The sequence below is a fragment of the Aquila chrysaetos genome, chromosome 12, assembly GCF_900496995.4.
Source record: "Aquila chrysaetos chrysaetos chromosome 12, bAquChr1.4, whole genome shotgun sequence".
Lineage (NCBI taxonomy): Eukaryota > Metazoa > Chordata > Aves > Accipitriformes > Accipitridae > Aquila > Aquila chrysaetos.
In genome coordinates, this window is record NC_044015.1 from 3,133,658 (window position 1) to 3,160,251 (window position 26,594).

General features: G+C 46.7%; 1 protein-coding gene and 1 long non-coding RNA gene across 23 annotated transcripts in view; one reads left to right on the forward strand and one right to left on the reverse strand.

Moving 5' to 3' along the window:
- Nucleotides 1-12,753, forward strand: part of PTPRS (protein tyrosine phosphatase receptor type S) — a 164,825-nt gene extending 152,072 nt beyond the window's left edge. For all 22 annotated transcript variants that reach the window (XM_030031769.1, XM_030031777.1, XM_030031773.1 and 19 more), the window contains 10 exons: nucleotides 2,273-2,448; nucleotides 3,029-3,148; nucleotides 3,279-3,433; nucleotides 5,460-5,745; nucleotides 6,260-6,438; nucleotides 7,434-7,560; nucleotides 7,640-7,765; nucleotides 8,813-8,967; nucleotides 9,680-9,815; nucleotides 10,367-12,753. In XM_030031769.1, the coding sequence (XP_029887629.1) occupies nucleotides 2,273-2,448; nucleotides 3,029-3,148; nucleotides 3,279-3,433; nucleotides 5,460-5,745; nucleotides 6,260-6,438; nucleotides 7,434-7,560; nucleotides 7,640-7,765; nucleotides 8,813-8,967; nucleotides 9,680-9,815; nucleotides 10,367-10,435 (1,529 nt within the window). In that variant the 3' untranslated portion in view covers nucleotides 10,436-12,753. The remainder of the gene's footprint in view (nucleotides 1-2,272; nucleotides 2,449-3,028; nucleotides 3,149-3,278; nucleotides 3,434-5,459; nucleotides 5,746-6,259; nucleotides 6,439-7,433; nucleotides 7,561-7,639; nucleotides 7,766-8,812; nucleotides 8,968-9,679; nucleotides 9,816-10,366) is intronic.
- Nucleotides 11,955-26,354, reverse strand: LOC115348706. Its single transcript, XR_005933650.1, has 4 exons — nucleotides 25,669-26,354; nucleotides 22,300-22,541; nucleotides 21,063-21,335; nucleotides 11,955-13,288 (listed from the first exon to the last, which is right to left on the reverse strand). It is a non-coding gene; the product is annotated as an uncharacterized LOC115348706 (long non-coding RNA).
- Between the last annotated feature and the right edge of the window lie 240 nt (nucleotides 26,355-26,594).

Consider the following 26,594-nt stretch of genomic DNA (forward strand, 5'->3'; position numbering starts at 1 on the left):
GGGGTTAGTGTTAGCCTGGTAGGTCATAGATTGTTCCCTGAGCTTCTTACGTGAGTGATGGTGCAGTCAGAAAATTTACATTAAATTTCACAACTCGGGGCTCTTGACAGAGTTGCTCTGGTGCACGCTAGGATAAGAGAAGCTGTTAGTGGAGAGGAGATGGAGTTTAGCAGGGCACCTGCTTTGGTTGCTGCTGCCGAGATAATACTCGAGTTTTGTTGTCTCAGGTTGTGTGTGGCTGTGCTGTATGGATAAAGCATTTAAGGCCAGTTCTTGCATTGCCAAGAGCTGTTCATCTGAACAGAGAGGATACGGGATGTCCTGGTAACCCGCAGGTGAATGTAAAGGTTAATTCAGAAGCCCTCGTGACAGGGCAATTGCTAGAATAATCTCCCTCTGCTGAGGTAACTCTGAGGGACATGGGGAAGTGGAAGAGCTGTTCCTGAGGTAACAACAGATCACGGTGATTTGCCAAAAAGCTGCACAAATCTGGATTGGTCTTGTCTGCCATTAGAGGATTTTAAACATTTCTCATTGTAAAGATGACTGTGTCCTGGCTTGTTTTTCTTCTGGGATTAATATTGTATGAGCCAAGGAAAGCAAAGTCTTTAAAAAGTTGCTTTGTCATTCAAGGAAAAAGAGCAGAGCACAAGTGTAGAAATGAAGGACACTTTGGGTTGGTCTCAGCTTTCAGGAAAACAGAAGCACGGGGCTGGATGCCGGCAGCAGTCCTAACTCTGCCCGGGTGGCATCGTGAGGGACCGATGGTGCAAGTACGACAGGCTGAGGTTTAATTTTCAAGCACCCGAGAGGTTCTGACATGTCTTGGCTGGTGTGTTCCTTCTTACCAGGCTGTATTTTATGCTGAGGGCTGGAAGATGAAAGGAGTTGGAGGAATTAGTTGTTGCTTTCTCTTTGTTTTAAATCTGGATTTGTCAAGGCTGCAAATTGTCATCGTCTGCTTGGTCAGGAAGAAGTAGTGGCTTTAATTCCGTGGCTTCTCTGTAACTGGGCCTGTCACACAGCGAAACATTGCAGGAGCTCATGGCCACCATTTTAAATTACAGAGTGGACCCGAGGGGGCTGGAGAGGAGATTAATTCCGGAAGCTCAGCCTTGATCATGTTCCTGCTGCTGCTGCACAGCCACCTTCCCTCCTGAAATTTCAGATTGGGAAGGAATGGGGGCAGGGAACCCTCCAGAAATTTAATCAAAAGGCATTTCTACCAGCAGCTGAAATTACCAAGTACCCTTGAGGACTGGCAGGCAATTCAGCGTGGATTGCACCTCGCCAACAGAAGAAGCAATGTCTATTGCTACAGCAGGATGAGGACTAGCAACCCAATTTCATATTGGTACTTCTCCCCACCCTTGGCTCCCCCTTGAGACAGGAGTTAAGCGTTCTGTACAGAGTTAATCATAGGTTAGCAGAAACCTGCCAACCTTGCCAGCCGCTCTGCTGTGATTAGGAATGGGCCAAATCGCCAAACAGTGCGGATCCTCCGTGCCAGTCTGAGGCTCTCTAAAGCTGAACCTGAACATCAGTGCTTGCCAATGTCCATTTTAACTTCAGAGCAGTTTTCTCCTGCCATGTCCCAATCACCCTCTTCACTCTGGCAGTACGTCCTGCCACTCATACGAAACCCCTCAAGCAAAGATACAGGCGAGCAGCTGTAACTCAATAGCCTGTAACTCATGTGAATAGAAAAAAACCCTGCTCCTAAAAATTACAGCGGACAATTTAAAGCAAGTCAAAGCCTGTAATTTCAAAGCCTTTACTGGCTGAATCAAGCCTGGTTTTATTCCTTACTTTGTCCAGCTGTAGCTCACTGCCTGGGATTAGACTATGGACCGTGCAGTGTATTGACCAGGTGCATTTGCTGCCCAGGCTCTGGGTGTTCTGGGACAAGGACTTGGTTTTGTCCTGTTTGAGACCAGCAAAGCAAGAGCCCTAGGCCAGGACTTTTGCTCCTGGTAGCAACACCAGTAGGAAGACCATGGTTTCAAGGCTTGATATTCGGTCTCTTTAATATCTTTTGCAAGAAGTTATTTGTCTCCCTGCAATGCAGACCTTCGAGGCAGGAACTTCAGCTGGGAAAAACTTGCAAAGAGCCTGTTAATCCCAGCTGTGATTCTAACCCACCAAGCCATGAAGGCTCTGGTGTTTTTCAGGGGAATTATCTCTAGCAACATTCCTGCAAAGATGTCCTCATGCTTCCAACTATATAAAGTCCTGCGCAATTCACTAACTTGCTTTTGCTGATTTAATACAGGAATTGTGGGCAGTGATTACATTAATGCCAACTACATTGATGGCTATCGGAAGCAGAATGCCTACATTGCCACGCAGGGGCCTCTGCCAGAGACCTTTGGAGACTTTTGGAGGATGGTGTGGGAGCAGCGTTCAGCTACTATTGTTATGATGACTAAGCTGGAGGAGAAATCACGGGTAAGATGCATGAGAAGGATGACTAGTTAGTCATAATCCTGGGGGATTGGAGGGTAGGGTTGGGGAACAGCAAATCCCTTTGATCTGCAGCCCACACTTATGTCAGTGGGGGATTTCTGCCTGCTTTGCCAGCACCCTGAAAGTTCAGTGATTCATTGCTTTTAAAAAAACAAACCACTCGCCCTGGAAAGCTGGAGCCTCCTTTGCAGCTCCAAGAGAAGAGGACACTCAATCCCATTCCATGCTTTGTAGGTCTGTCTCGGAGTTAATCATGTGGCAAGTTTCACATTCAGTTCTCTTGTTTAACAAGCCCCAGTACATTCACTCTAATCTTCAGGATCATTCCAGTCTATTGTCTACATGATTGATGCGGTGCATCAAAGCCTGTGCTTAGTCAGTAGGAGCTTTTCGTGCCGGGTCTGTCCCTGTTGTGGTGCTCTGGAAGGATGTTTCTTGCACCTTCCCTCCCCTTTGCGACCTGGCCAGCTTCACCTGTAACAACTTCACGGCAGTTCTGGAATGAGTTTCCCCTGCAGTGTAGGGTTTGTTCCAGCATTGAGCAATACCTCCTGTCTTCCAGATAAAGTGTGACCAGTACTGGCCGGGCCGAGGTACAGACACCTACGGAATGATTCAAGTGACGTTACTCGATACAATTGAATTGGCCACATTCTGCGTTCGAACGTTCTCCCTTCATAAGGTAAGTTTTTTTCCCACTCCTGTTTTTCCCCCGGAGATGGGCTACAGCACGCTTTCCGTACACAGCACCGGCAGGGTATGGCGGTGTGCTGGTACCTTACATTACTCTTGGTGCTCTTTTGTCTTTGCAGAATGGCTCCAGTGAGAAGCGAGAGGTCCGCCAGTTCCAGTTCACAGCGTGGCCTGACCACGGTGTACCCGAGTACCCCACCCCCTTCTTGGCTTTTCTGAGACGGGTGAAAACCTGCAACCCCCCTGATGCTGGTCCCATTGTGGTGCACTGCAGGTACCGATTTGCTTCACCTAACTCTTGCATGGGGCCGTCTGCAAGGGAGGCAGAAGTTCAGAAGGATGTTGATTTGCACCTAGGAGACATGTACAGTCTCCTAGCGAGTACCTAGCAGGGGAAAGCTGTCCTGTAAAGTGGATTCCCAGACAGCATCTGAGGAGGATACTTGGGGTTTTCATTAAGCACAGAATTTCCTGAGATGAGTGGTTTAGTTTCCACCAAATCACTTGGATCTTGTTAGCGACGGGAAGTGCCCCGTGCTGTACTGGTGTCTGGTTCTGTGTGTAGGGGTTGTTTCTTGTCACAGTGGGAAAGGAGGAAGATCGAGTGCGACCTAGGAAGCTGCTTGGTGTTGCTGCATCGGGTGTTTGGGAGGCAGAGCTGCCTCAGCTGTCAAAGGGAGAGCTGACAGTGATTGAAAGGGGAGGTTTTTTTGAGTGCTGCAGCCATTCTGATAATGACAAACTGAAGGCCCCTATGGGCAGGTAGTGTTCCCTAATTCAATTTACAACCCAAGGAGGAACGCTCGCAGCCTCAACTTAGATAAATCCCTGTGTTCCTCAGGAGGGAGTGGAGGAGCCTGCAGGTTACTCGGCACTGAGGAAAGACATCTGAATTTTACAGGCTGCTGGGGGAAGCTACTCCTGCCTCTCGTAGAGGATGCCATTTAAACAGTCTTTGTAAGCGGGCAACTTATCGCTAACCTTGCAGATGGCAATTGTTGTGCACCTCTCAGAAAATGAATAAAGAGAGCTGTCAGCTCACAATGTGCAGGAACTGGCTCCCAGATCAGCTGCTCAATTCTTGCCAAAGCTCCAGTCACCTGCTTGGTTCAGGTGTTAGGCAGTCTAATTAACAGAGATCAAGGGGGCTTTATGAAAAAAGGGGCTGCACTGGAATAGTAAAAGGAAACCTTTATTAGCAGTGGCAAATGCATAAACCCACAGAGCCCTGCTGATTCACAAATGCCATTACACACAAGTTTGATGTTACCTCGACGCACAAAAACATTTAGGAAAAGAGGTGACGCATGTTACTCATTACAACATCAGTAGTTTCTCAGCTGCTGAAAGATCTGAGCGATTAAACATGCTTTTTAAGCCCTTAGATCGTGCCAGCCTTTTGTTCAAGCCTAGACCCCCCTACCTACAATTGTCATAATTGTGTGTCTGCCAGGAGAGCTCCCGTCCTGGGGATGTCACAGATGAAGAGGCAGGAGAAATGGGGCAGATCGGTATGGAGGGGCAATAGGCATGTCACCAGAGGCAAGTTTTCATCTTCCATCCTGTCCTCAGGTGACATAAGACCAAACTTGGGTTTGGGAAGTTTTTGTTAAACTGAGCTGAACAAAGCAAACCTCTGCACGTTGCAAACTCTTTGGGGCTAAGCCTGAGTACTTCCCTGTACGGACCGGCACAAAAGATGAGAGGACCTTTCCCCCTGCTGGCTCTGATCCAGCAGCCTCTCCCTGCTGTTGCGGCAGCACTGGCCTAGGTGGGGTTCAGATAAACAGCTTTTTTTTTAGGTTCCAGTGCAGGCTTTACTGGCCCCAGTGCAGCACTGTGCTTGTGCACTAGAGTGACTCGGAGCAGCCGTGACTTTGGTGTCACCACTGTCCTCCACTACATTCTGTACAACTGTCCAAACCCTCCAACACAGTATTTTTAAACTATGTCAAGAGCAACACACTGAGGTGAGTGGGCAGTAGCAATCACCAGAACCAGTTCCATTAGGCAAGTTCCTTTAATACAACAAAATTCATGGAACGGCTGGACCCACACATTTGGCTGGTTTGCCAGGATTTCCTTTGCCTGAGTCCAAAAGCTGTGTTCACAAGGCCATGGTTCCTTCCCAGTCACTGAGTGCATTTGTTGTTCTCTCTCTGCCTTGTGCATCTGTTTCTACCTTGTGTTCGCTGCTGTTTGTGGCAGTGGAAAGATCCTCACTCGTGGTTGGCCTTCTGGAACGTCTTTCTTCAGTGGCAGAATAGTCCATCGCTTTGTTTTTTCCCTTTTCTTTCCAGTGCGGGCGTTGGACGGACCGGCTGCTTCATTGTGATCGACGCCATGCTAGAGAGGATAAAACATGAGAAGACAGTGGACATTTATGGGCACGTCACCCTCATGAGGTCACAGCGCAACTACATGGTACAGACAGAAGACCAGTACAGCTTTATACACGATGCCTTGCTTGAGGCTGTTGCTTGCGGCAACACAGAGGTCCCAGCTAGGAATCTCTACACCTACATCCAGAAACTGGCACAGATTGAAGTTGGAGAGCACGTGACAGGCATGGAGCTGGAGTTCAAGGTAATGCTAGATGCTTGAATGGGGACAGTAGTCACTGGGGAAGGCTCTGTATTCCTCACAGGAGTTTTGTTCTGCTGGCACTCATGCATAGCAGACAGGGAGCCTTTATAAGGCTGATGGGAACTTTTTGGTTCCATGTTAGAGAAGTAATTACTTTTCTGACTTAGGCTGCTGCCGTTCCCAGGGGAGACCTACCTTCACTGCAGGAGGCTTGTCTGGTCATTTCAAATAGAGATTGAATTTGCTCCCTCCTTAGATTGGGTTTTTAAACACTTCCCCCCCTACCCCCCCCCCCCAAAAGTTTTGCTTAGGGAAAGGTCTCAGATTCTGTCCCCACCCCAAACGAAAAAAAAAAAAAGAGGGCTCACCAGGAAGAACAACATGGTGGAACAGTGGAACATGGAGGGCAAGTTAAGTGGGCTGGCATAGGGCTCAAACAAAAACAAAACAAAAAAAAAAAAAAAAAAAAAAAAAAAAGCTGAACAAACGTTTGTGACTCTGCTTTTGCCTTCAGCGACTTGCCAACTCCAAAGCCCACACCTCCAGGTTCATCAGCGCCAACCTCCCATGCAACAAATTCAAGAATCGCCTTGTCAACATCATGCCATACGAGACCACGCGGGTCTGCCTTCAGCCCATCAGAGGAGTGGAAGGGTCAGACTACATCAATGCCAGCTTTATTGATGGCTACAGGTAAACGGCACCGTGCTGTCCTGCCGCGGTCAGGGAGTTTTCTGTGTATGAGCCTAAGGATGCAGAAGTACTAAGGGCTGGACTAAGTCTTAACGTGAGTAGTCTGTTGTTCTGTCCCAACACCTAGGTATACCCACACGCAGTGGTGCAGTGCTAGAGGTAAATTCCCTCTTACTGATGGCCAGCAACCTACATAGACTCAAATACACAGATAATCAGCTTATCAGGCCCTTCTGATAAGCTTTTTCTCTGTGGTCTTAAAATTACTTACTCCCTAAAGCAAACCAAACCCTTTGCCAGCTGCAGGTCCTAAACATAGGGTGTCAGTGAGGGGTGGATTTTGCTGTTGGGAGGTTTCTAAAAACAGATTAGCCTTTTTATTACTTTTGTGATTTGGGGATGTTGCAATTCTGACAGCTTCCCACAGGCAATACATGCCATGTGCTCCAGCCCTAGGAGTTGCAGCCCTCCACTGGTGTGCTCTGAGCCCATCAGCTAAATCTGAGCCCTAACTGAGGGAACAAAGCAACCCCATGTGCATGTTTCCTCACCTCCAGGTGTGTGTAGCAGTCCTGGCCCTTGCACTGGGGTTAGGGCATCTCCATGCCTGGCAGTTGAATTCTTGGTGCTACTCAGGCCCAGAAAACATGGATTCTAGTTCCAGGAATCCGGCATGCAGCATGTTACACCTTCTTTCCATATAGGGCATCATGCTAGAGTAATCTAGATTTACCCCTTGGAAACAGTATTTACAGAAAGCTTCACCAGTGGTGCTTTTTTTTTTTTTTTTTTTTTTTTTTTTTTTTTTTTTTTTTTTTTGTCATTAGCACCAAAGTCACCTCCTGCCCCTTTAGACCTTGTACTGTTCTAGTTCTTCCCCAGCATTTCTGTTTGTTCTCCTACGCTCTAGCCTTTGTATGCATTTCCCAATGCTTCTGCCCAAGGAATTCTCCACCCTGCCTTGACCTACCCCTTGCGTTTGGGTTCTCTTTCAGACAACAGAAGGCGTACATTGCTACTCAAGGGCCACTGGCAGAGACCACTGAAGATTTCTGGCGGATGCTATGGGAGAACAACTCCACCATTGTCGTGATGTTGACTAAGCTTCGCGAGATGGGTCGGGTAAGTCTGTGCTAAGGAGAAGCGTGAGGGGAAGCCTGCGGCACAAGGGCTAACAGAGACCTTTCTTTCCCCTTGGCAGGAAAAGTGCCATCAGTACTGGCCAGCGGAGCGCTCTGCCCGGTACCAGTACTTTGTAGTAGATCCCATGGCTGAATACAACATGCCTCAATACATCCTGCGAGAATTCAAGGTCACCGATGCCAGGGTAAGTGGTGCACAATGTGCAGTGTGTGCTTGCAAGGGTTATAGCTGGGTGGCTTACCGAAAACAAGGGAGTTTGGTGTGTTTTGGCTCCATAAGAAAGACTGAGGTGTAAACACTTTCTCTGTGAAAGTTTGGGATTGGCATCAGTGGAGGAGAGCTTACTTGTGATGAGGAACAGAACACACAAACACAGACTGTACTTGAATACATCTTACAAATTGAAAGTAGTTTTCTAACCTCTGCTCACTAATCACAGTAGTGAGTTCCTTTGTTAGAGATGTACCCAGCTCTTGGTTTTACTTGCAGCTTATTTGAGATGAAAGGAGAAAATAGTATCTCCCCACAGCTAATAAAAACACAGACTTGCAAAGGATACTCTGCACCCTACAGAAAATGTACACTTCTCCTATGGCTTTAAGAGGAGCCACTGTTACTCGTAGTCAAAGGGGCACATTCACTCAAATAATCCTAGGCTCAGTGTCAGATTTCTCATCTGAAGGAACATTTCAGTACCTTCTGAAATTTGTTTAGCAAATGTAACCCTCACTCTCAAAGTAGTCTCTCCTGCTTTTGAGGTTGCAGGTATTATAGAACCTGATAATTCTATTTGCAAGGTTGAGAAGGAGGATTGCCTCATCAGTCCTGGTAGAACAAGATTTATCTTCCTGTCAGCTGTAATTCTGACACTACAGCAACTCTTTTTCAAGATTGATAGAGAGGCCATAACCTCACCTTCAATGTTCCTTTGCTGAAGACTCCATCTGTGCAGTCTTTGCAGTGGTCAGGGCTTTCAGCACACCTGCCAGGAGTATAGATGGGTACTGACAAGCTGACTCCAGAAATGTCAACAACTGCAACATGAGCAGCTTCATCATTATATATATAAATTATACCTATTTTCACTTGATTATAACATAAAGTTGGTTCAACTTTTTGTGCTCCTTAATGAGCTAGCAACAAAATAAGGGGGGGGGGGGGGGGTTGCCTTTTGTATTCAGTACCACAAATACAGGCTGTTTTCAGTATTACTATTTATTTTCTCCCCCAGGATGGTCAGTCACGAACTGTTCGTCAGTTCCAGTTCACTGACTGGCCAGAACAAGGTGTGCCAAAATCAGGAGAAGGGTTTATCGATTTCATTGGACAGGTACATAAGACCAAGGAACAGTTTGGCCAGGATGGCCCCATCTCTGTCCACTGCAGGTAGGCACATGCAAATGGAAACACCTAATTCAGCTGAGGATGCAAAAGAGCAGAAGGAATTAAAATCCTACAGCTATCTCCCTCCTTTCCCACCCTTTCTTTGCAGGCAGATTTCTCGGGGGTGTCTGGAGGGGGGGGGTGCCAAACACCGTTGCTTCTGCCAACCACACTTACCTCCCTTCAGCCCTGGGTGCTGCCCATGAGGCCCCTGACCCTTTGTATCTAGGGGAGAGAGGTATGAAATGCTGCTACTCTGAAGGAGATGGGAACCACAGTGTTAATGTTTGACCTGCAGAACTAGAAGTATTTTTTACCAGTCTTAGCCCAGTTCTGCACCTTGAACACTGCTGGTTTGTGTTTGCTGGTAGTAAGAATTGTACCTCCCTACCCCTGGGCAGGAGAGGATAATGCATTCTTAAAATTATTCAATTTTAAAAGTGCCTAATGTTACATATTAGTAATAATTTTCACACTGAATGCTGTTTACCACTACCCAAAGCTTTTTTTTTTTTTTTTTATTTCACTCAGACATTTGTTTGGGTCACACACTCTGGCAGTTTTACTGTTTCCTACCTCCTGCAGGACTGACAGAGGCTCTCCAGTTGTAACGTGTTCATAACACATAGCTCTACCATACCTTAACCTCAAGCATTTAGAGAAGCATTTGAACATTGTAACATACAGTTTCCTCCTTTTTCTCCCATTCCTGCAGTGCTGGTGTGGGCAGGACTGGAGTGTTTATCACATTGAGTATCGTCCTGGAAAGAATGCGTTATGAGGGTGTTGTAGATATTTTCCAGACAGTAAAGATGCTGCGAACACAACGACCTGCTATGGTGCAAACAGAGGTAAGGTGGAACGGGGAACCCATCTTCTGTCACAGTTTAGAGGGCTGAGCAGCAAAGCACCACAGCTACAACCAATCCCTCAGCTGCCCTGGCTGAGCGCAGCATGCTTTTTGCCTTTCTAACCACTAGCAAAACCTTACCTGAAGATTACTCAGCAAGCCTGGGCTTCACTGCTGATTTTACTTAAGTCAGTCAGTCATTTAAAACAAAAAAACCCAAAACATTGTTATAAAGTCTCTTAAAGATTTCATCCTGGTCTGCTAGCCTTGATTCTTATCTCATCACTGTCTGAGATAAGGGGGACTCACCTGCCTCTAAACACAGCCCACGCTGGCTGCAGAGCCAGAAGAGTTAGTAGTGGGATGACTGGTATCAATGAGATGCACAAACAATAAAGGGAAGGGATTTCCTTTCCGAGTAGTTTGCAGCTCTTTGAGAATAAAAGAGTCTGCGCATGGTTCCTGCCCAAGTATGTGCTAGCTGGAAAGCAGGGCAGGGATCCTGAAGAGCTATTTCAAACCTCTGAAGCTGGTTCTCTTTACTGTTCGCAGGATGAATACCAGTTCTGTTACCAGGCAGCTCTGGAGTATCTGGGAAGTTTTGATCACTATGCAACATAAAAAGCCATCCGTTGTGCAGACTCTACCAACCACTTAAGTCCTGGAAGGCCTCTTTTGACCCAGGAGGAGTGCTTGAACTTACAAAACTGAATCAGAAGAAGTACCTTTTCATCTGGACAATGCATTGGGGAGCAGGGGGAAGGATTGAAAGGAACACCCCTTCAGGAACTCCGTGTTGTAACCTGGACCGTGAAGAGGCAGCTCAGGAGATTGCTGAAGGACTGCTTTAAGTGGTGAACTGCTCTTGTTACCTCAAGTGGTGTTCGCTGTGGAGGACGTATGGACATCATGAAACAGATCCAAAAGCTAAAACACACCTTGCGAAATGTTACTGCTGGAGAAGGGAAGGAAACCGACTTTGGTTACATCATTAGAGTTCAGTTTATTTACTAATATAGTTGGCAGTCTTTAAAGGAAGTCACTTGCAGAATTGAAGGTGTTCTGTAAAAGATAAGAAAAGGAACTAAATCTCAACACTTAGGCAAACTTAGGGTCAGGAGTTCTTCTAGCTGGAGTCTTAATAACCTCAGTATCAACATTGGGATGATTCTGGGCTTACAGGCACCTTGCAAACAGCATTCACTGAATGCCCCTGCCACGCGAGAGGTTTTATAGCTCACATTTTGAATACTTGGAACATTCCTCATTTCTTCTAATTCCAAAATTTTATTTTTTAGGATATTTAAAATTATAGAGAAAGAGAGAGATACAAAACCCAGACCTGGCTGTGCGGTGTGGCCCCCTCCCCTCGCACACCGGTGGGACAGGCAGAGGTGGCAGCTCCCCTGGGCTGGGTTTGCTGACTGCTGGTTCTGTTCCCCCTTTTCAGCACATCCAGCTAACACAAAGGCATTAATTTGAGCAGTGGTGGGACACCCTCTAAAAAAAAAAAAAAAAAAAAAGCAGCCCCTTTCCCATTCTCTTTGCACATTCACACAACCCCACTTCTGCTGCAAGCAGCTGTGCCGCCCCACCAGTTCCTGCTGCAGAAGGCCAGGAGCATCTCTCTGAAAGGAGCCCGAGAAGCACCCTTAAGAAATTTATTTCCAATAGCCAACTGCTTCTTGCTGCCAACCCCTCACCTCTGAACACAGCGGCTCTCCGGGAGCGATGCAGAGATACTCTCAGGACTGCCCCGGTACCACGTTCCACCAAGCTCGTTGGCACAGCTATGAACATGCCCTAGCTGTATAAATAACGGGGAAAGATCAAGTAAGATGCATTCAATGGCATATACTGTGAGTGGCTTTCTTTAAAGTATCGATGTAACTGTAACAAGTGACATTACCTTTTTTTTAAATAGTGTATTTTTTCCTTTTTTTTAAAAAAAAAGACAAAGAATATCAGTCAATGAATTTAAAAGAAAAATTTGCTTATTTGTTCATATTATGTTCAAAGACAGTCTATTTTTTCACTGTAGAAATGTTACGTGTAATGGCTGTGATATATAAAAATGCAGTGCAAATTGCTACTTCTACATATTGCTTTTCTACCATTTAAAAGGTTTAACTTGCTCATGTAAGAACAAAATGTCCTTTCTGGATTTTTTTTTTTGGGTTCTTTTGTTTTAAATCGCAGACATATCACATGTCTCTGGAAGGGTGTGAGATTAGCAGGCAGGCCTAGACACGCTGGCAGTGCCAACCCACTCCCCTTCAGCTGTGGCCATGTTGCCCAGTCTTAACAGGGCCACAGGTGAACTGGGAGATTAAACAATACCAGTGTCTTACGATGACTGAAGACAGAAAGACAGCGGATTTTGGAGCCATGACACACATCAGTGCACGCACAGGTTTTCTAACATCAAAGGTGTATTGTAGGTAACGGCCCAAGTCTGTCCGTCTGCTGGGTTGTAGATATAACGCTCTTGCAAGTGTACGTGACAAGGAGTTTTCTTGCAGAAGTGCACAGAGGACAGCATGTCTTGGAAAAGATGCACTGCCCTGAACACTGCTTGCCTGTGACTTTTCCTTTTTTTATTTTTCTAGAAGGGGTAATCATGGCCATCAAGTGCTACCCAGAAGACCCCACAACAATCTATTTCCTGTCTTTAACTGAAAAAAAAAAACCCAACAAAGAAACAAAAGGCTTCTTCAAGATTTTACTTCTTATTTGTGTGAAAGTTGCCCAAATTTCTAAGTATGTTGCAGCAAAATCTTACTGGACAAGTTGGGGGGGAGGGGGGAGGTTTTTTTCTTTGTATGAGAGCAAAGTGCTGTTGCTTTCACACTGTTATTTCAAACTGAAACAGTAAGTGGTTTTCATACCACTGTGTATGTAGATATATTGACTTTGTATTAAAGGAAGATTGTCTGAAAGGCCTGACTGCAAACCTGTTTGTTGGTAGGAGCGGGCAATGAACGAAGCAGTTGCTCTGTGTAACACAGCGACTGCAAAAACCTTTTTCGCTGGTGCCCTGGGCCAGGTAGCAGGTTGCTCTCCCTTTGCTGTGCTTATGCTCCTTCTAAAAATAGGCCACCTTTACAAGCCAAACATGTGGCTGCAAAGAAACAAGCTCATTTGGAGAGCTTTTGGCCAAATAGCTGCAGCTGACACAGGCATAAACTTGCTGCCGCTAGTTCAGCTAGAGCAGTGTGGACTTTGGCACGAGCGCAGCCAGGACCATGGCTCAACCAAGAAGCCACAGGTGTGTGGGTTATGCCTACCTTGAGGTTTAAAACCTTTGGTGACCTCCATTTCTGCTGACTTGTCTGTGTTTCCCTTATGTGGGGCAGTAGCTTTGAAAGGAGCAGATCTCATCCCCTTCCCTGCTCAGTCTGGAGTCCAGGTGGGAAGAGGTTGCCAACACATGCTGTCCAGGTGCCGTCCTGGCTCTGGATGACAGCTCCGAGCCTGCAGGCAAGCAGAAAAAAAAAAAAAAAACAAAACACCAACAACAAACTCAGTGAAGAAACAGACTTACTCAAAGCAGAAGGCAGCTAAAGCCAAAAGTCCCATTTGAAGCTCATGGCCACGGCAGATGGAGGTCTGCCTTGTTACGCTGCCGGAGGTTCCCACGTCTGCGTTGAGGGGAATAGTCCAGGAAGGGAGAGCAGCTCAGCTCCTCCGCTGCCTGGAAAAGCCCGTGCCTCGCGCTGCCGTAACCTACAGCGCAACGGGGTGGCAATGCTGAAAGCAGAAAACTTAGCTGCCTTCTCAATGCCAACGTGAGCTGCTTAAAAATCTTTGTCCACCTGAACCAGAGCCTAATAAGCCAAACCATAGTCTTTCTTTCGCAGGTCTGTGCTAACAGTGGCTCCTACTCACAGGTAGGCGCAATCCAGACTGAGGTTCCCACTCCATCCACATTAAGACAAACAGGAGCTGAGCAGGGAAAGGCTGGTGAGGACACAGGTTTTTGGAAGCAGCAGCAGGAGGATGATGGGAATATTCTGTATCAGGTATTTTTTCCCTCCCACTTACAGATGGGCTGTGCCACCACCAGCTTTTTGGCTTAAGCTTAATGGGCGGGGGGGGGATAAAAAAATCAGCAAGTTAGCATAGAACCATGATCAAACATCAGGTGAGTTGCAAACCCAGGGAATTACATCACCTTCAAAACATTGCTACTCCACATGATAGATGGAGCAGGTAGGGAGCCAAACAAACATCAAACAGCAACAATCCTGATGGCACAGGAAAAAAGGAGAAGGAAAAAAAAAAAATCTCCTGGTTTATAATTATGTATGTGAGTACCTCCAGGCAGTTACATGAATAGTAATGACTTTTGACTCTTCGTAATCTCCTGGATTCATAATGTGTAGTACTGAACTCTACAGATCAGCAGTACAACACAGGACAGACACCTTTCATCAACCTTGCATCAATCAATGTGTTGATTTTGATGATCCCTTTATTTTATCATTGAAGATTAGAAAGGAAAAAAACCTGATTTTTCTTCTAAGCTCTGTTCATCAGCCTCCTCCCTACCTCAACCCTGTGCCTACCTGGTCTCCTGCATTCTCAGCAATGCTATTCCTGTCTCTCTGTGATGCTAATCACTCTCATCGCTGCTCTCCAGTCTCTTATTTTTATTCTATTCTTTTTTGAGCTGGTGTGACCATCCCCCATGTTGAGATGCAAAACCCTTACAGAACAGAAATAAATTCCACATGGACTACAGGAAGGTGAGTGACAAAGAGAATTGGAACAACAGCTGGGAACTAAGTAAATCTTTCAAAAAAAAAAAAAACCCCAACCAATACAGTAGGAAGCCAGTTAGAGAAGCAAACACAAAATGAAGTCTTCACAGCACGAGAGTAAAGCTTACAAAAGCTGCAAAGACTTGCAATGACACTGAGTCCGCCTTCACACTACAGCAGTCGTGATGGTCCTACAACAGCTCCTCGTGGAAGGTCAAGAAACACAAGCATCATTGCTAGGAAAAGCCCATTACCATCTTTGCCTTCCGATTTCCATTGCATCACTCCACGCAAAACTTCGAAGATAGTTAAGCCAAGTCTGTAGCAGCCGTAACAAACTCGGCTCCTTCCTGCTCCTCATACCACAAGATCAGGAAGAGCACGTGGGGGGAAGAGGCAGCAGAGCCCTCCCTCCTTAGCCGATGGACACAGCGGGATGCTCCGGACAATGATTCTGGCACAGAAAAACCCATCGGAGGCGTCCTGATTTGGCCATCCAGAGAAACCCCCGCTGACAAGGAAGAGAGCCAAGATGTCCATGGCCAATAAATACCTCTGTGGTTCCCTGCAGCCAGAACAGGTCGGGGACATCTGGTTTGGATGTACCACAGGTAACTAAAACAAGATGCTCGGTGGCCTGGGAGGAAAACACCACATCGCTCAGGGCCAGGCAAGGGCTGACTCAGACCATCAGAGCCAAACTGCGCTTTTAGATACCTAAAGATCACAGCAGAAAAGCCATAAAGGACCATAAGCAAAGAGCAGAGACCACGTACAACCTCCTAAGGACAAAGAAGGATAACAGAGGACCTGCAGAGACCTGATCTCGGCTCCACAAAAACCTCCTAGCTGGAACACTTGCTACTTTGACTTGGCTCAATGTAATTCATACTGCAAAGCTTTTCACAGATTTCGTTTTATCACAGAAGATAACCAGCAGGTTTTTATGCTCTCCATCTCTGCTTTAGACCAGGACACCCTCAGCCTCAGCAGAGGCATCACAAAGACATTGAAAAAACCTGCACGTAATAGTCCCATTGACGCAGCCTTTCACTGATGCTCATAAGCTGCTGAAATTACATTCTAACTTGCGGTTTCTGAATGCGATAGACCGATTTGCTAGTGGTGTGATTAAGCATAAATGATTCCGGGCTCCAGGATGTGCGTGGTACACCTCGCCTGTGCCGCGGCGCCGGTCCTCGCTGCAAAGAGCAAATGAAATCGGAGTTCTTGCTACAAGCTCAGTCTTTCAGGGCTTGCTCTGCCAGACAGCACCAGCCTGAAACCTGGCACACAGCTGACTTTCCTTTTATTTTAATTACACACTAAGTGATGGTCCATTAATGCCCATTTTCAGCAAGGAAATAGGGAAGGCTCTTGTTTCTTATTGATCCAAGGATCTTTTTTTAATCTGTCGCACTCTTTCTTTAACATGAGCTGCAACAGACAGCTTTGACAGCAAGTTTATTAGCGATGCTAGCACATGGTGGAAGGAGTAAATCATTGCAGGTAATATTTTTATGGAAAAGGACTGTCAGCAGGGCTCTGGATCTACACCAATACGATTCCTTACAGAGGATCAGGGTTAAAGCACAGATGGTGGTTTTACCAGGGAATCTCAGCTGCAGAGCCCTCTCTTATTAAAGGTGAGATAAAGATCGAGAACAGAGCCTAATCCACCCCTCCAGAACAGCATCCCACAGCAGGAGATTCAGCCAGGAGCAGCCCTGGCAGGACTCAGAGCCGACCGCGGCCCTGGCCAAAGCGGGTCCCATCACCAGGGACCCCCAGGGCAAACACCCACTTTGCCTTAGACGGTGCTCCCCCCGCTCCCCGCCAGCCCCTCGCTGGAACCTTGCAGCCAGCACCCAGCCCTGCGCTGCCCTCTCCAGCAGCAGGTGGATCTCAAGGCATTTCTGACATCATTTACATGTAAACCCTGAACCGATTCTTTTCACAGTTTAAGGAATGTCTCCTTAAGCCCTCCCTCTCTCCTCTCCCCTTTACCATAACTATTTATGCTAGATCCAAAGGTCAATCCCGAATTACTCTTTCTCTCCTCAAGCGCAGCTGCTGGAAGGCCACCAAGCCCTGAGCCCCCCTTGCCAGGGCCACCTGCGGACCCCAGACCACGGGTCTGGCACGTGGCAACACCAACCTGCTCGGTCCATCCCCAGGCAGCAGAGACCCTGCACGTCTGTCCCTCCGTCTGCCGTGGGACGTCCTGCCGGGGCCGCGAAGGGCACCCGGACCCCCACGGCCAACCTGGCGCTGCCACAAGAAGCTGGAGCTCCCCGCGGCGGCGGGCCGGCGGGTCAGCTCAGAGCGGCAGAGACGGTGCTCAGCAGGAGAGAGCCCTTCTCGGGGGCTCGGAGGGAGCAGGCTTGTCCCAGTTCTCATCTACACCACGCTGGGCAAAACCAGCTCGCGCATCAGTCTTAATTTGCAACGGCCTGGATGCCAAATCCCTAATGGATTGATTTGCAAAAGCCCCTACGCCTCTGCAGAAACCTAAACCAAGAGCCCCTTCAGTCCCCTGCAGCAGAACAAAGACTTTAAAGTAGATGTAACTGTAATTTACATTCCAGAGGAAAAGGAAAAGCCTTTCTTGGTTTACAGAATTACCCAAGTGGCAAACCAGTTCCCAGGCCAGGAGAAATTCTTCATGTTGCAATATGCTTTAATTATACCAAGAGAAGCAGTAAGAGAATGAGAAATCAATTCTTTCTCCTAAATAAGATGGTTGCAAATTCCAAGTCAGTAACTGAACAGATGTAGAACTGAAATGGAAAAAGTAAATACCCTCACAGGCACTGAGAAAATTGTCTTACTATCTATCTCAACAAGTTCATCCACTGGGAAAGGGATACAGGGAGACTGCTCCCAAATTTCCTAAGAAGGAAACCACAACAAGTTCAATCACTTTTATTGCAGTGTCACAACGGGCACCTGAACAGACATGCCAGCGCTCCCTCTCTGCGCCCACGGCTGCACAGAAACCCTCTCTCCCCTTTCAGGAGCAAATCCCACGTTGGAGCACGACAGAAGCTGCAGCCCAAGAACCGTCAGAGCTTTCCCTCCTCGCATCCGAGCTTCAGTCACTTCTGCAGGGGCTGAAGGAAAAGCCCACCCCGGCTACCACTTTCTTGCCGCCAACTGCTCACAACCCTCCCGCTCTCGGCACCAGCCTCAGCTCGTCCAACACCAACTCTCGGCACAACCGGAGCCATCCCAGATCCACGTGGCAGCTATTGCTCCTCCTATAAAGCCAAACACCCCACCAGCCTGGAGAGAAGCCTCGTTCACTGGTGAAAACCTACTTACATCGGCACGCTGAAAGCACGACCCCGACACCTTTGACTCCACGGATGGTCCCCGGACCCTGGCTTGCCACCCCAAGGGTGCAGAAGTGAGATGCCCTGGGCGTTCCCCTCTTGGGCTGACAGGCATCGATGGTGCTGTGCTGGCTGAATCGGGCTGAGGTCAGTAGGGATGGAGCCACTGCGCATCCCCATGTCCCCATCACCAAATCCATCTATCCCAGGGAAGCAGAGACGGTAACATTTGGCTCAGTCTGCACACACTGACCTCTCGGCTAACAGCAGGATTGGGACTCAGCTCTGCCAGCAGCTGAGATCCAAAAGACAAATCTAAGTTTGAATCCCAAGTGTTGCTTTTGCTTGACCTGTGATTTCTCATTCGAGATGATACAGGAGATATTAAACAGCCTCGGAAAGGAGACAGCTTCACCTCCTGATCCGCGCGTGAGAAAGGCCAGGGAGGAGGGGTAAGGCACAGCCCCTCTGCTTTTACTGTTCTTTGAAACATCTCTAGGGTGGAAGGGGGAGTGTATATTTTAAAGCCACATTTAGGATACAGCAGATAAAGAATAGAGAATTATGAAGAAGTTGAAGAAAACACCGTCCTGGTGACTAAGCAGGGCATAACCATGCAGCCACAAACAAGAAGGTGATTGCTTTAAACCTCACCATGCATACCGCTGCGTCTGCTTCTTGCACTTGCGTTAACTATTTACAATAAAATCAAATTACTAGATTGTTTCAAACAGAGGAAGATGGCTGAAACCTGAACAGCGGCGCTATATTTCTATTTATTAACAGTACGCTCTCTCCAGCCATTTAACTTATTCATCCCAGTCCATCTTTAATCTGCCTATTTTTCTATTGTCTACTTATCTATCCATCCATCTATACGCTAGAGCAAAAACTCTAGATCCCTTTGCAATTTGTACAGAGATCAACCCCTGATGTTGCTATCTCATCATGCCTTTATCTCTCGAAAGACCGACACGCACAATTCCCTTCCAGTCATTAAAAAGATGCCTGATTAAGAGAGTGTGGGGCTCCATCCATCTGTGTATGTATACGGCGATGCATACATACAAGCACACACATACATGCAGATGGCAATCCTAGATTAATAGGTTACACAAGGGTTTTATCCCAGGCTTACTGAGGATAATAAACCCCTCTAAAAAAAATATTGTGTCCAAATGATTAAAAAAAAAAAAAAAAAAATCTCTTTTCTTTAAATACATAACATTCTGTCTGAGCTGCATGTAAGGTGTTGTTCAGGAAATTGCCAAACATTACTAATTCAGGTTCCACTTCCACTGGACCCTCCTCCCATCTCTTTCTGGCTGGAGAGCCAAACACTTCCCAGCAGAATAACCAACAGCCCCAATGGCACGGATGGGGACAGCACACTGGTATTTCTGTGAACAACAAACAACCCAGACTCATTCTACAGATATATGTAGATAGATATTTATATATATTATCTATATATTTCTTTTTAGGGCAATAAATGCCCTGCTTAAGGCTCAGGAGGTGTCTACCTACACGCTAAGCCTCAGGAGAAGGAAGGTGGGGGGGTTCTGGTGCCTTCAACGCTGACGGCTCCCAGCTGCACAGCCTGGGGACCGCAGAGCCCCCAGGCTCCACTGCATTTCCAGGATTCACCATTAAAATAAGTAGATGTCCAGCTTTTAAAGGCAGGGGTGGGTAAAGGGGAGTTGTGAGACCTTTACTGTGCAGTTTATTTAACCCCTCTCAAATGCTTTGGGTCTGGTTTTGCTGACGAGCTCCCGGTTTTGTTCCTCACCCTCATGGCAACAACCAGGACTAGACCAGAGAAACTTCCTTCACTTTCCTTGGCCAAACCCAGGCAACAACAAGGGACAGACAAAAGCAATCCCGTGGAAAAGTGCATTTGTGGTTCCTATTTTTAATTCAGTCCCTTACAGCAACCTAATTCATTTCTGCCAGACACTGAAGGGGCTTTTCTTAATAAAACTTGACCATGGCTTTCTAACACAACTCATCACGGCACAATCTTATCAAGACACTTCAACAAGGCCAGATTTTTTTGAAGGCATCTCCACTACATTCCAAACCCCACCAAGCTGTTATTTCAAACAGGACAGGACTGGCACCTCCAGCATTACTGCCAACATCTAGGGAAGCAGAAATACAAGCAAAGCGCTTGAGTGCTCGCCAGTGACCTGCAGCCACAAGTCTTCCAAAAGGACACAGTCACACCAAGTTAAACAGCAGCAGAGACCTTCTGCTTGGTTTGTTAATCCATACAATCATTTTTAAATAGATAAAACTGAAATAACATTTTCCATACTGCTACATTTAACAGACAGAAGAGGACACAGCAGAGATTCATACATATTCTTCTAAAATGTGGGGGAGGAAGAGATGGTGAGATTTCAGTATAATATGCATCCATCTTCACTTCCTCCAAAACACTACAATGAAATGAAGCTTGCAGAGCATTTGCCTTGGGGGTGAGGTGCAAATCCTTCCTACAGACTGGCCTAGAGATGACAGTCGAGGCATACGGCACCTCGCTGAATCACACAGCCATAAATACAATGCAAATGACAAAAAAATGCAAATTATTAAAAAAAAACTGCCGTGGGCGCTGCAGATGCCACCCACGGGATATTTTTAGGGGCTGGGGAGGAGATGCTGAAGAGTTACCTCCAGAAAAGTGATGCCAGCTTTCACTGAGCCACCCGAAGCAGACAGGGTGAGCGGTGCCGTGCTTCTCCATCTCCTGGCAGTTCCCTTTGACTTGAGTTTGCCCTGGGGGGTACTGGGGGGTCTCCCCAGCTGCCATGTGGTCACCAGCACCTCTGGGACTGAGCTGAATCTACATGAGCTTTTCCACACCAGCACCAAACCCCCCGTACAGCCTGCTGAAGCAGCTGGTGCCCAGGCACTTCGTACCAGCAAACAACATCGATTTGGAGGGCAAGACACAGACATTTTGATCCCCGGCCCTCCTGCACCAGTGGGACAAACAGTGGGAAGACAAAAACATCCTGGGAGAAGATGGAGGTGGGACAAGGGAATAACATGAAAGCAGAACAAGTTGGGAGGACAATTACTAAGAAACTGATAGTACTCGTAAGCTGCAGATCCACCACCTCTTGCAACAAAAACCCGACTAACCTTCACCCGTACCAGCGAACCTCCATCCACGGGGGAAGCGAAGCGAAGCCTCTCAGTGATGCCGAGCTCATGGACCTGCCAGGCTGCCCTGGGACAAGCAAGTGCAGAACAAAGCAGCGAGCTGGAGCAAAGCAGGACTAGAAATGATTCAGACCCCCAAGTCCTGCAAAGTGGCATCAGGTGTGTGATTTGGGCAGCAAAGCAGCTGGGCAGCACTAACGACCTCTTCCTGACCACCAACAAAAGAATTCATGTTCTTCTCTGCTTCTTTATCTGAAAGAGAAGCAAAGAGAAAATCTGCTACACCTGTCTCACAAAAGAAAGGATATTAAAAATGTGTAGGAATACAATTCCCAGAAAACCGCACTTCCAAAATTAAAAGAAAACTGTTTGTTAACCCTCATGTTCTTAGCTTTGGAGGCTGTTATATTCAGAAGATGCTGCTCAGACTCCCAGATACTTTAACAACACTTAGAAAACTGTTTGTCTGGCAGGTGGAGATGTTCTGCTGTTTATGAGGAAAGGAGGAACATCTGTTCTGTCCCTGTTCCCCCTGAAGAGTGAATAAGGTGCCAGGAGAAGGAAGGGGGGGATCTTCAGGTCAGCACAGTCTGGTCAGCCAGGTTAAGCTGGGAAGGGCACAATATAAACCATCTGTGCCACTGCCACAGAGAGTGGGGTGTGGGACCTCAGGACTCATCAGATGAGGCAATAGATGAGAAATTTCTTTAAAATAGTCTTATACCAGCAACAGGCCTTTGACCAAATCCCGTTCTTCGTTTCCATGACAAACACCTCTGCCCCGATCCTTGTCCTTTCAAGCTAGAGGTCTGCAAAAGCCATGCAAAGCACAGTGTCCGGAGAGTTGGTCTTAGTTATTTTATTTTTACTGAGGTCAATTTAGCATTACTCTGGTGAAGCGGCAAGGTCTAGGAATCATATTCCTCTAACCTGGACATTAGTCCACAGGTGAGACCTCAAGTGCTTCTCACTGTTTTCCACACAGACTCTCCCTTCAGGCACCAATCTGATCTTAAACCACCGGTGCCCTTTTTTCCTGTGCCAGTGAGGTGGATTTTCCACCGTGGTTGGTATGCACAGCCTATCCTGCGATTAAATGGGGTTAGGTGACTTTGGGACAAAAAGATGAGCTACGGGGCAATGTGTGTCCGAGAGAGCAGAGCTTCAAAAGCAGACTCAAACAGGTGTTTAAACAAAGAAATCGTAAATAACTCACCTTTGGTGTGCTTTCCTGCAGAGCAGAATGCCATTTAATGTACAGCTATACACACGTTTGTAATATTTATGTAACTCCACTGAGGTAGATGTGTTCAAACTCCCTGGCGATGATTTGCAAAAGCTCACTGAGGGCTCAGTCCATCTCTTTGCAGAAGATGAGGCAGGCAGAAACAAACCATCTGCGGGTCTAATTAGTACGGCAGATTGGCATCAGAGGGGGAAGGGTTCCACAGGTGTCATCTGGAAACACAAATTTCACCTCTTTAAGCAGGAAGAAATGCTTTCACAATTTCTCAGCCTCAGATGTCTGACTCCCCATCTCCCACTACCATCCCATTGCATCCAACAACCTCCCTCTCCTTAGGGCTCTCAGACACACAGGGGGGTTTCTTGTATTTTAGGGTATCATCTCTTAGCTATGGAGGAATTTTTTAGGTTGAAACCTACAGATAAATCCAAACAAATCACTATTCCACCAGGAAAAGCAGATTCAAATTGCTGTGCAATTTTTAATCTAAATAATGTTTAAATTTTAAAAAGGGGGGAAAAAAAACTAATTACATCTTTGTGTGGAAGATCATAAATCACATAATTACAATGGGAACCTCTGCATCTTTCCAACAGACTAAAAGCAGACTACACAAGTTCTTATCTCATTACTGTTTAATTAAGAATTATGTTTGAGCATCTTCTTTTTAATTATCACAGAGCCCAGATGACTTCTAATCTCTTTTTTACCCAAAATGAGGGAGGGCGCGGTCCAAAATGGGCACTAATGAATTTACAGTTTGCTCTTTGGGGAACTTTATTAAATTACTCCACATAGAAGATTAACACTGATAAAGTGAACTTCCAAAGAGAACATTTGGTTCCTTTCAATTACCTTCACAACTGTAGGAGCTTATAAGGGGGATGCTGACGTGTTACTTTTTGGGGCAGGGATGGGATGTTCACACACAGCTCCATGTCTGCGGCTGTACCTACACCCCAAAACACAGCCCTACGCAGGACAGCAGCGATGGAGGGGAAAGGGGGCACAGCAGAAACCAGCACCCATGCCTGCAAATGGTTCCAGCCCCTGTAAGGCTCAAAGGCTTGCGAATGGCTTCTCACCCATCAGATGAAAAAAAATCAGATCCTAACACAACACTTCATCCCGCACTGACCGCAAAAATCTTAATCAACATCTGAAAAGAAAAGCTCAGGATAGCTGTATTTTATTTTTTTGCTGTCTCTGGATAAAATCCTTTTATTAAGGCTGCATGTGCTTTGTGTCCACCTGCACTAGAACAGTCATTCAGCAACAACCAAGTTGGAGGCAGTGGGATTCCTCCAGCAACTAAGATGCTCCAGTTTCCTCCTCTTAACATCACGGGAAAGTTTGCCCCATCAAAACATTTTTCCACCAAGTGCCTCTGTACTCTGTGCCACGCTAAGCCCTGCTGATGATCATCACCCGAGGTAACAAGTTGCAAAGAGCACACATATATTTTTTTAAACCGAGCACACAGCGAACACCTTTTAATTCAATTGGTTGAATCGACACGGAGAGATTATTAGTTTTCAGTAAGATTTGATTCAATTAATTAGCCTGAAAATATCAGCATAGCCAGGCAAGCAAAGAAAAACAGAGATAAATCCCTGCCATAGCACTGCTTCATCTTTTAAAGGCAATTAACTCTTAGTTATTAGCTTTTAATTAGGGAATAATAATGACACCATTAATACAGTTTATTATACTTGTCAGCAGACAGCTGTTCCAAACAGATTTTATTATCAGATCTTGGCAGCTTTTGTCTGCTCCCTTGTTCGCAGGGGGAAGGCAGCGACTCCCCCAAGCCCTGGCTGGGGGTCCGCGGGTGAAGCTCTCAGACGCGAGGCTCCTGCCACGCAGAAATCGCCGAGGACCCTGCTCCGGGCTGGGTCCTTGTCCCCTCGCTGCCATCGGCAGGAGCTGGCTCTCATCCCCAGTCCCTTTCCGATGAGGGACACAGAATGAATGTCAGCTCCCTCCGAGGCTTCAAAGGAGCCTTACATAATTTGCAGGGATTTTACTTTTTTTTTTTTTTTTTAGGAAAAAAAAAAAAAAAACCCAACTAAAATGGTTTCTCTCTTGGAGAATTCTGGTGGCAGCAGGATCCACAGCCTTGACTGTGCATTTGATGTCTCTCTCGCGGGTAATTCTCATGCCTTTCCTGGGGGGGGATGCTGGATCTGCGCCAAAGCTGGTTTTACACCTCGGCTCATAACATCTGAGACGGCATCCAACTCGCGAAACATTTACGATGCCAAAAACCCTCACTGTTTTATTTTGTTTTCTTCTGAGCTTATCCACCTCTTTGGAAGCGCAGTGTACATTCAGAGCACAGCAGAGATGATTTGGAAACAAATAATCACTTTAAAGAAATTAAGCATTCCGAATAAGTTTATCCATTCATAATCTCATTCCACCCTACTGCTGGGTGCATGTCACTACGAGAAGGCAGCTGCAAAGGGTGGCAGAAATACCATGTAATTACTCTTTCTTCTTGCCCCAAATTTACCCTGAAACTGTAAACTTCAAATCCTTCTGTAAGAGTAACCACTACCACATTAGCAGTGGCCAAGTGCCTCAAGTTTTCATTGATGCTTTATTATTTCTTTGTCTACTGCATCACTAAAATAAAACATCCAGAAGGCTGGTAATTACACACGCTGTCATACGCACAGCAAACCACATGTTCCTATTATTTTCATCGTCATCCTTTTTCACTGTGTCCTAGACAGAGCTGTGGTATCTCCCCGACAAAGTCTGCAAACCATTTCCAGGGCACAAGCCTGTCTTAACCGTGTTTTATTATTCCTGTATCATACAGTCTTAATCCCAATTGTATATGCAGGATGCTACTGCAATACAAAAATGCAATGCAATAAATTTCCCTGATCTACTTCAGAGCTGTTAAATCACAAAACCACTGAAATAAAAAACAAGTGTAAAATATTGTGTTGGGTTCCACTACCTTGATTTTAAATTTTTTCCTTGCTCTGGACTGGAGGAAGCCCTAAGGGAAATACCAGGAGCTCGGAGGAGCTCCTCGGCACCGAAAGCCTGCTCGTGGCAGGCGTTTTCCTCCTCCTCACCCAACATGGTGCAGTGAAGTCCCAAAGAAAGAAATTAACCTGGTGTAGGAATAAAGCAGCTAGAATAACCTATTTGCAATTTTCTACAGGAAAGCAGAGAGTTTCTAAATTGAAAGCAAGGCTGTTCAAAAGAAGAAACTTCCCCTACTGAGAACCGACATAAAAATAAGAAGGAAAAGGCTGGCAGGATTATAACCGTCACCATACAGATTTAGGAACTGAGGCACAGAAGAGCGAGAAGCTGTACCTAAGGCAGAAGGCAACGGCAGGACGAACATCGGCGTCAGGAAACTACCTCGGGACACGGCAGCTCTCCGGGCAGACAGCCCGGCTTGCTCTGGAGCTCGGCTGGGCCTCCCAGGAGCTAATTTTGTTCTCGTTTTCACCCCTGCGCTGACAGCGGCTTCAGGTCCCAGGTGCGATGCTGGAGGAGTTTTGCGTGTTTGTGTCGGCGCGCAGCTCCCAAATCGTCAAAAGTTCACTACTCCTTCACACTGGTGACTAAGCCTGAATATTTTAGGAGAAACTGTTTTAGAGATCTTGGTACGACTATAAAAACTTCTCAGCTGAGGGGTTTTTTGCGCTCAGCTGTATCCGGGCAGAAGCTGGGAGAGGAAAACCAACAGAGAAATTGAATTTCATCAAACTTTGTCTCCAAAATACATCTGATGCCTGAGATCACAAGACACTTCAATACGACTTTCCTCATGTAGCAATAAATGGCTTGAAACGAGGGTTGCAAGGGAACTATAATCAGTGCTCCGGTAGCACCAGCGCTACCGAGAGCTTGTGGCCATTGGCCTTTAAGTGCCATCGTCTGAGATCGGACAGCCGTGCTGGGAGGGAAGAGCCTCAGTCCAGGTCCCCAGAGGAGGACGGGTTCCTCCTCTTCTTGAGTAAGGAACGTCCATCAGATGTGATCTTGGGGATCCTCCCAAGAACTCAGTGGCCGGAGAGAATTAACTTACCTGTGACCGGAGCTGGGCAAGTTCACCTTCTCTGCGGGTCCCACTCACCTTCCCGGCGGACCCGGGCTCAGCCTAGAAGTGGTCCCTGCCCTCTGCGGAGCCGGGGGGTCCATGCCCGTGGGGGTCTCCTCCAACGGGAACGCAACACATCCAAGGTGGACAAATCTGCGGAGAGGAGCAAACAACGGAACGGTTAATGCTTTGC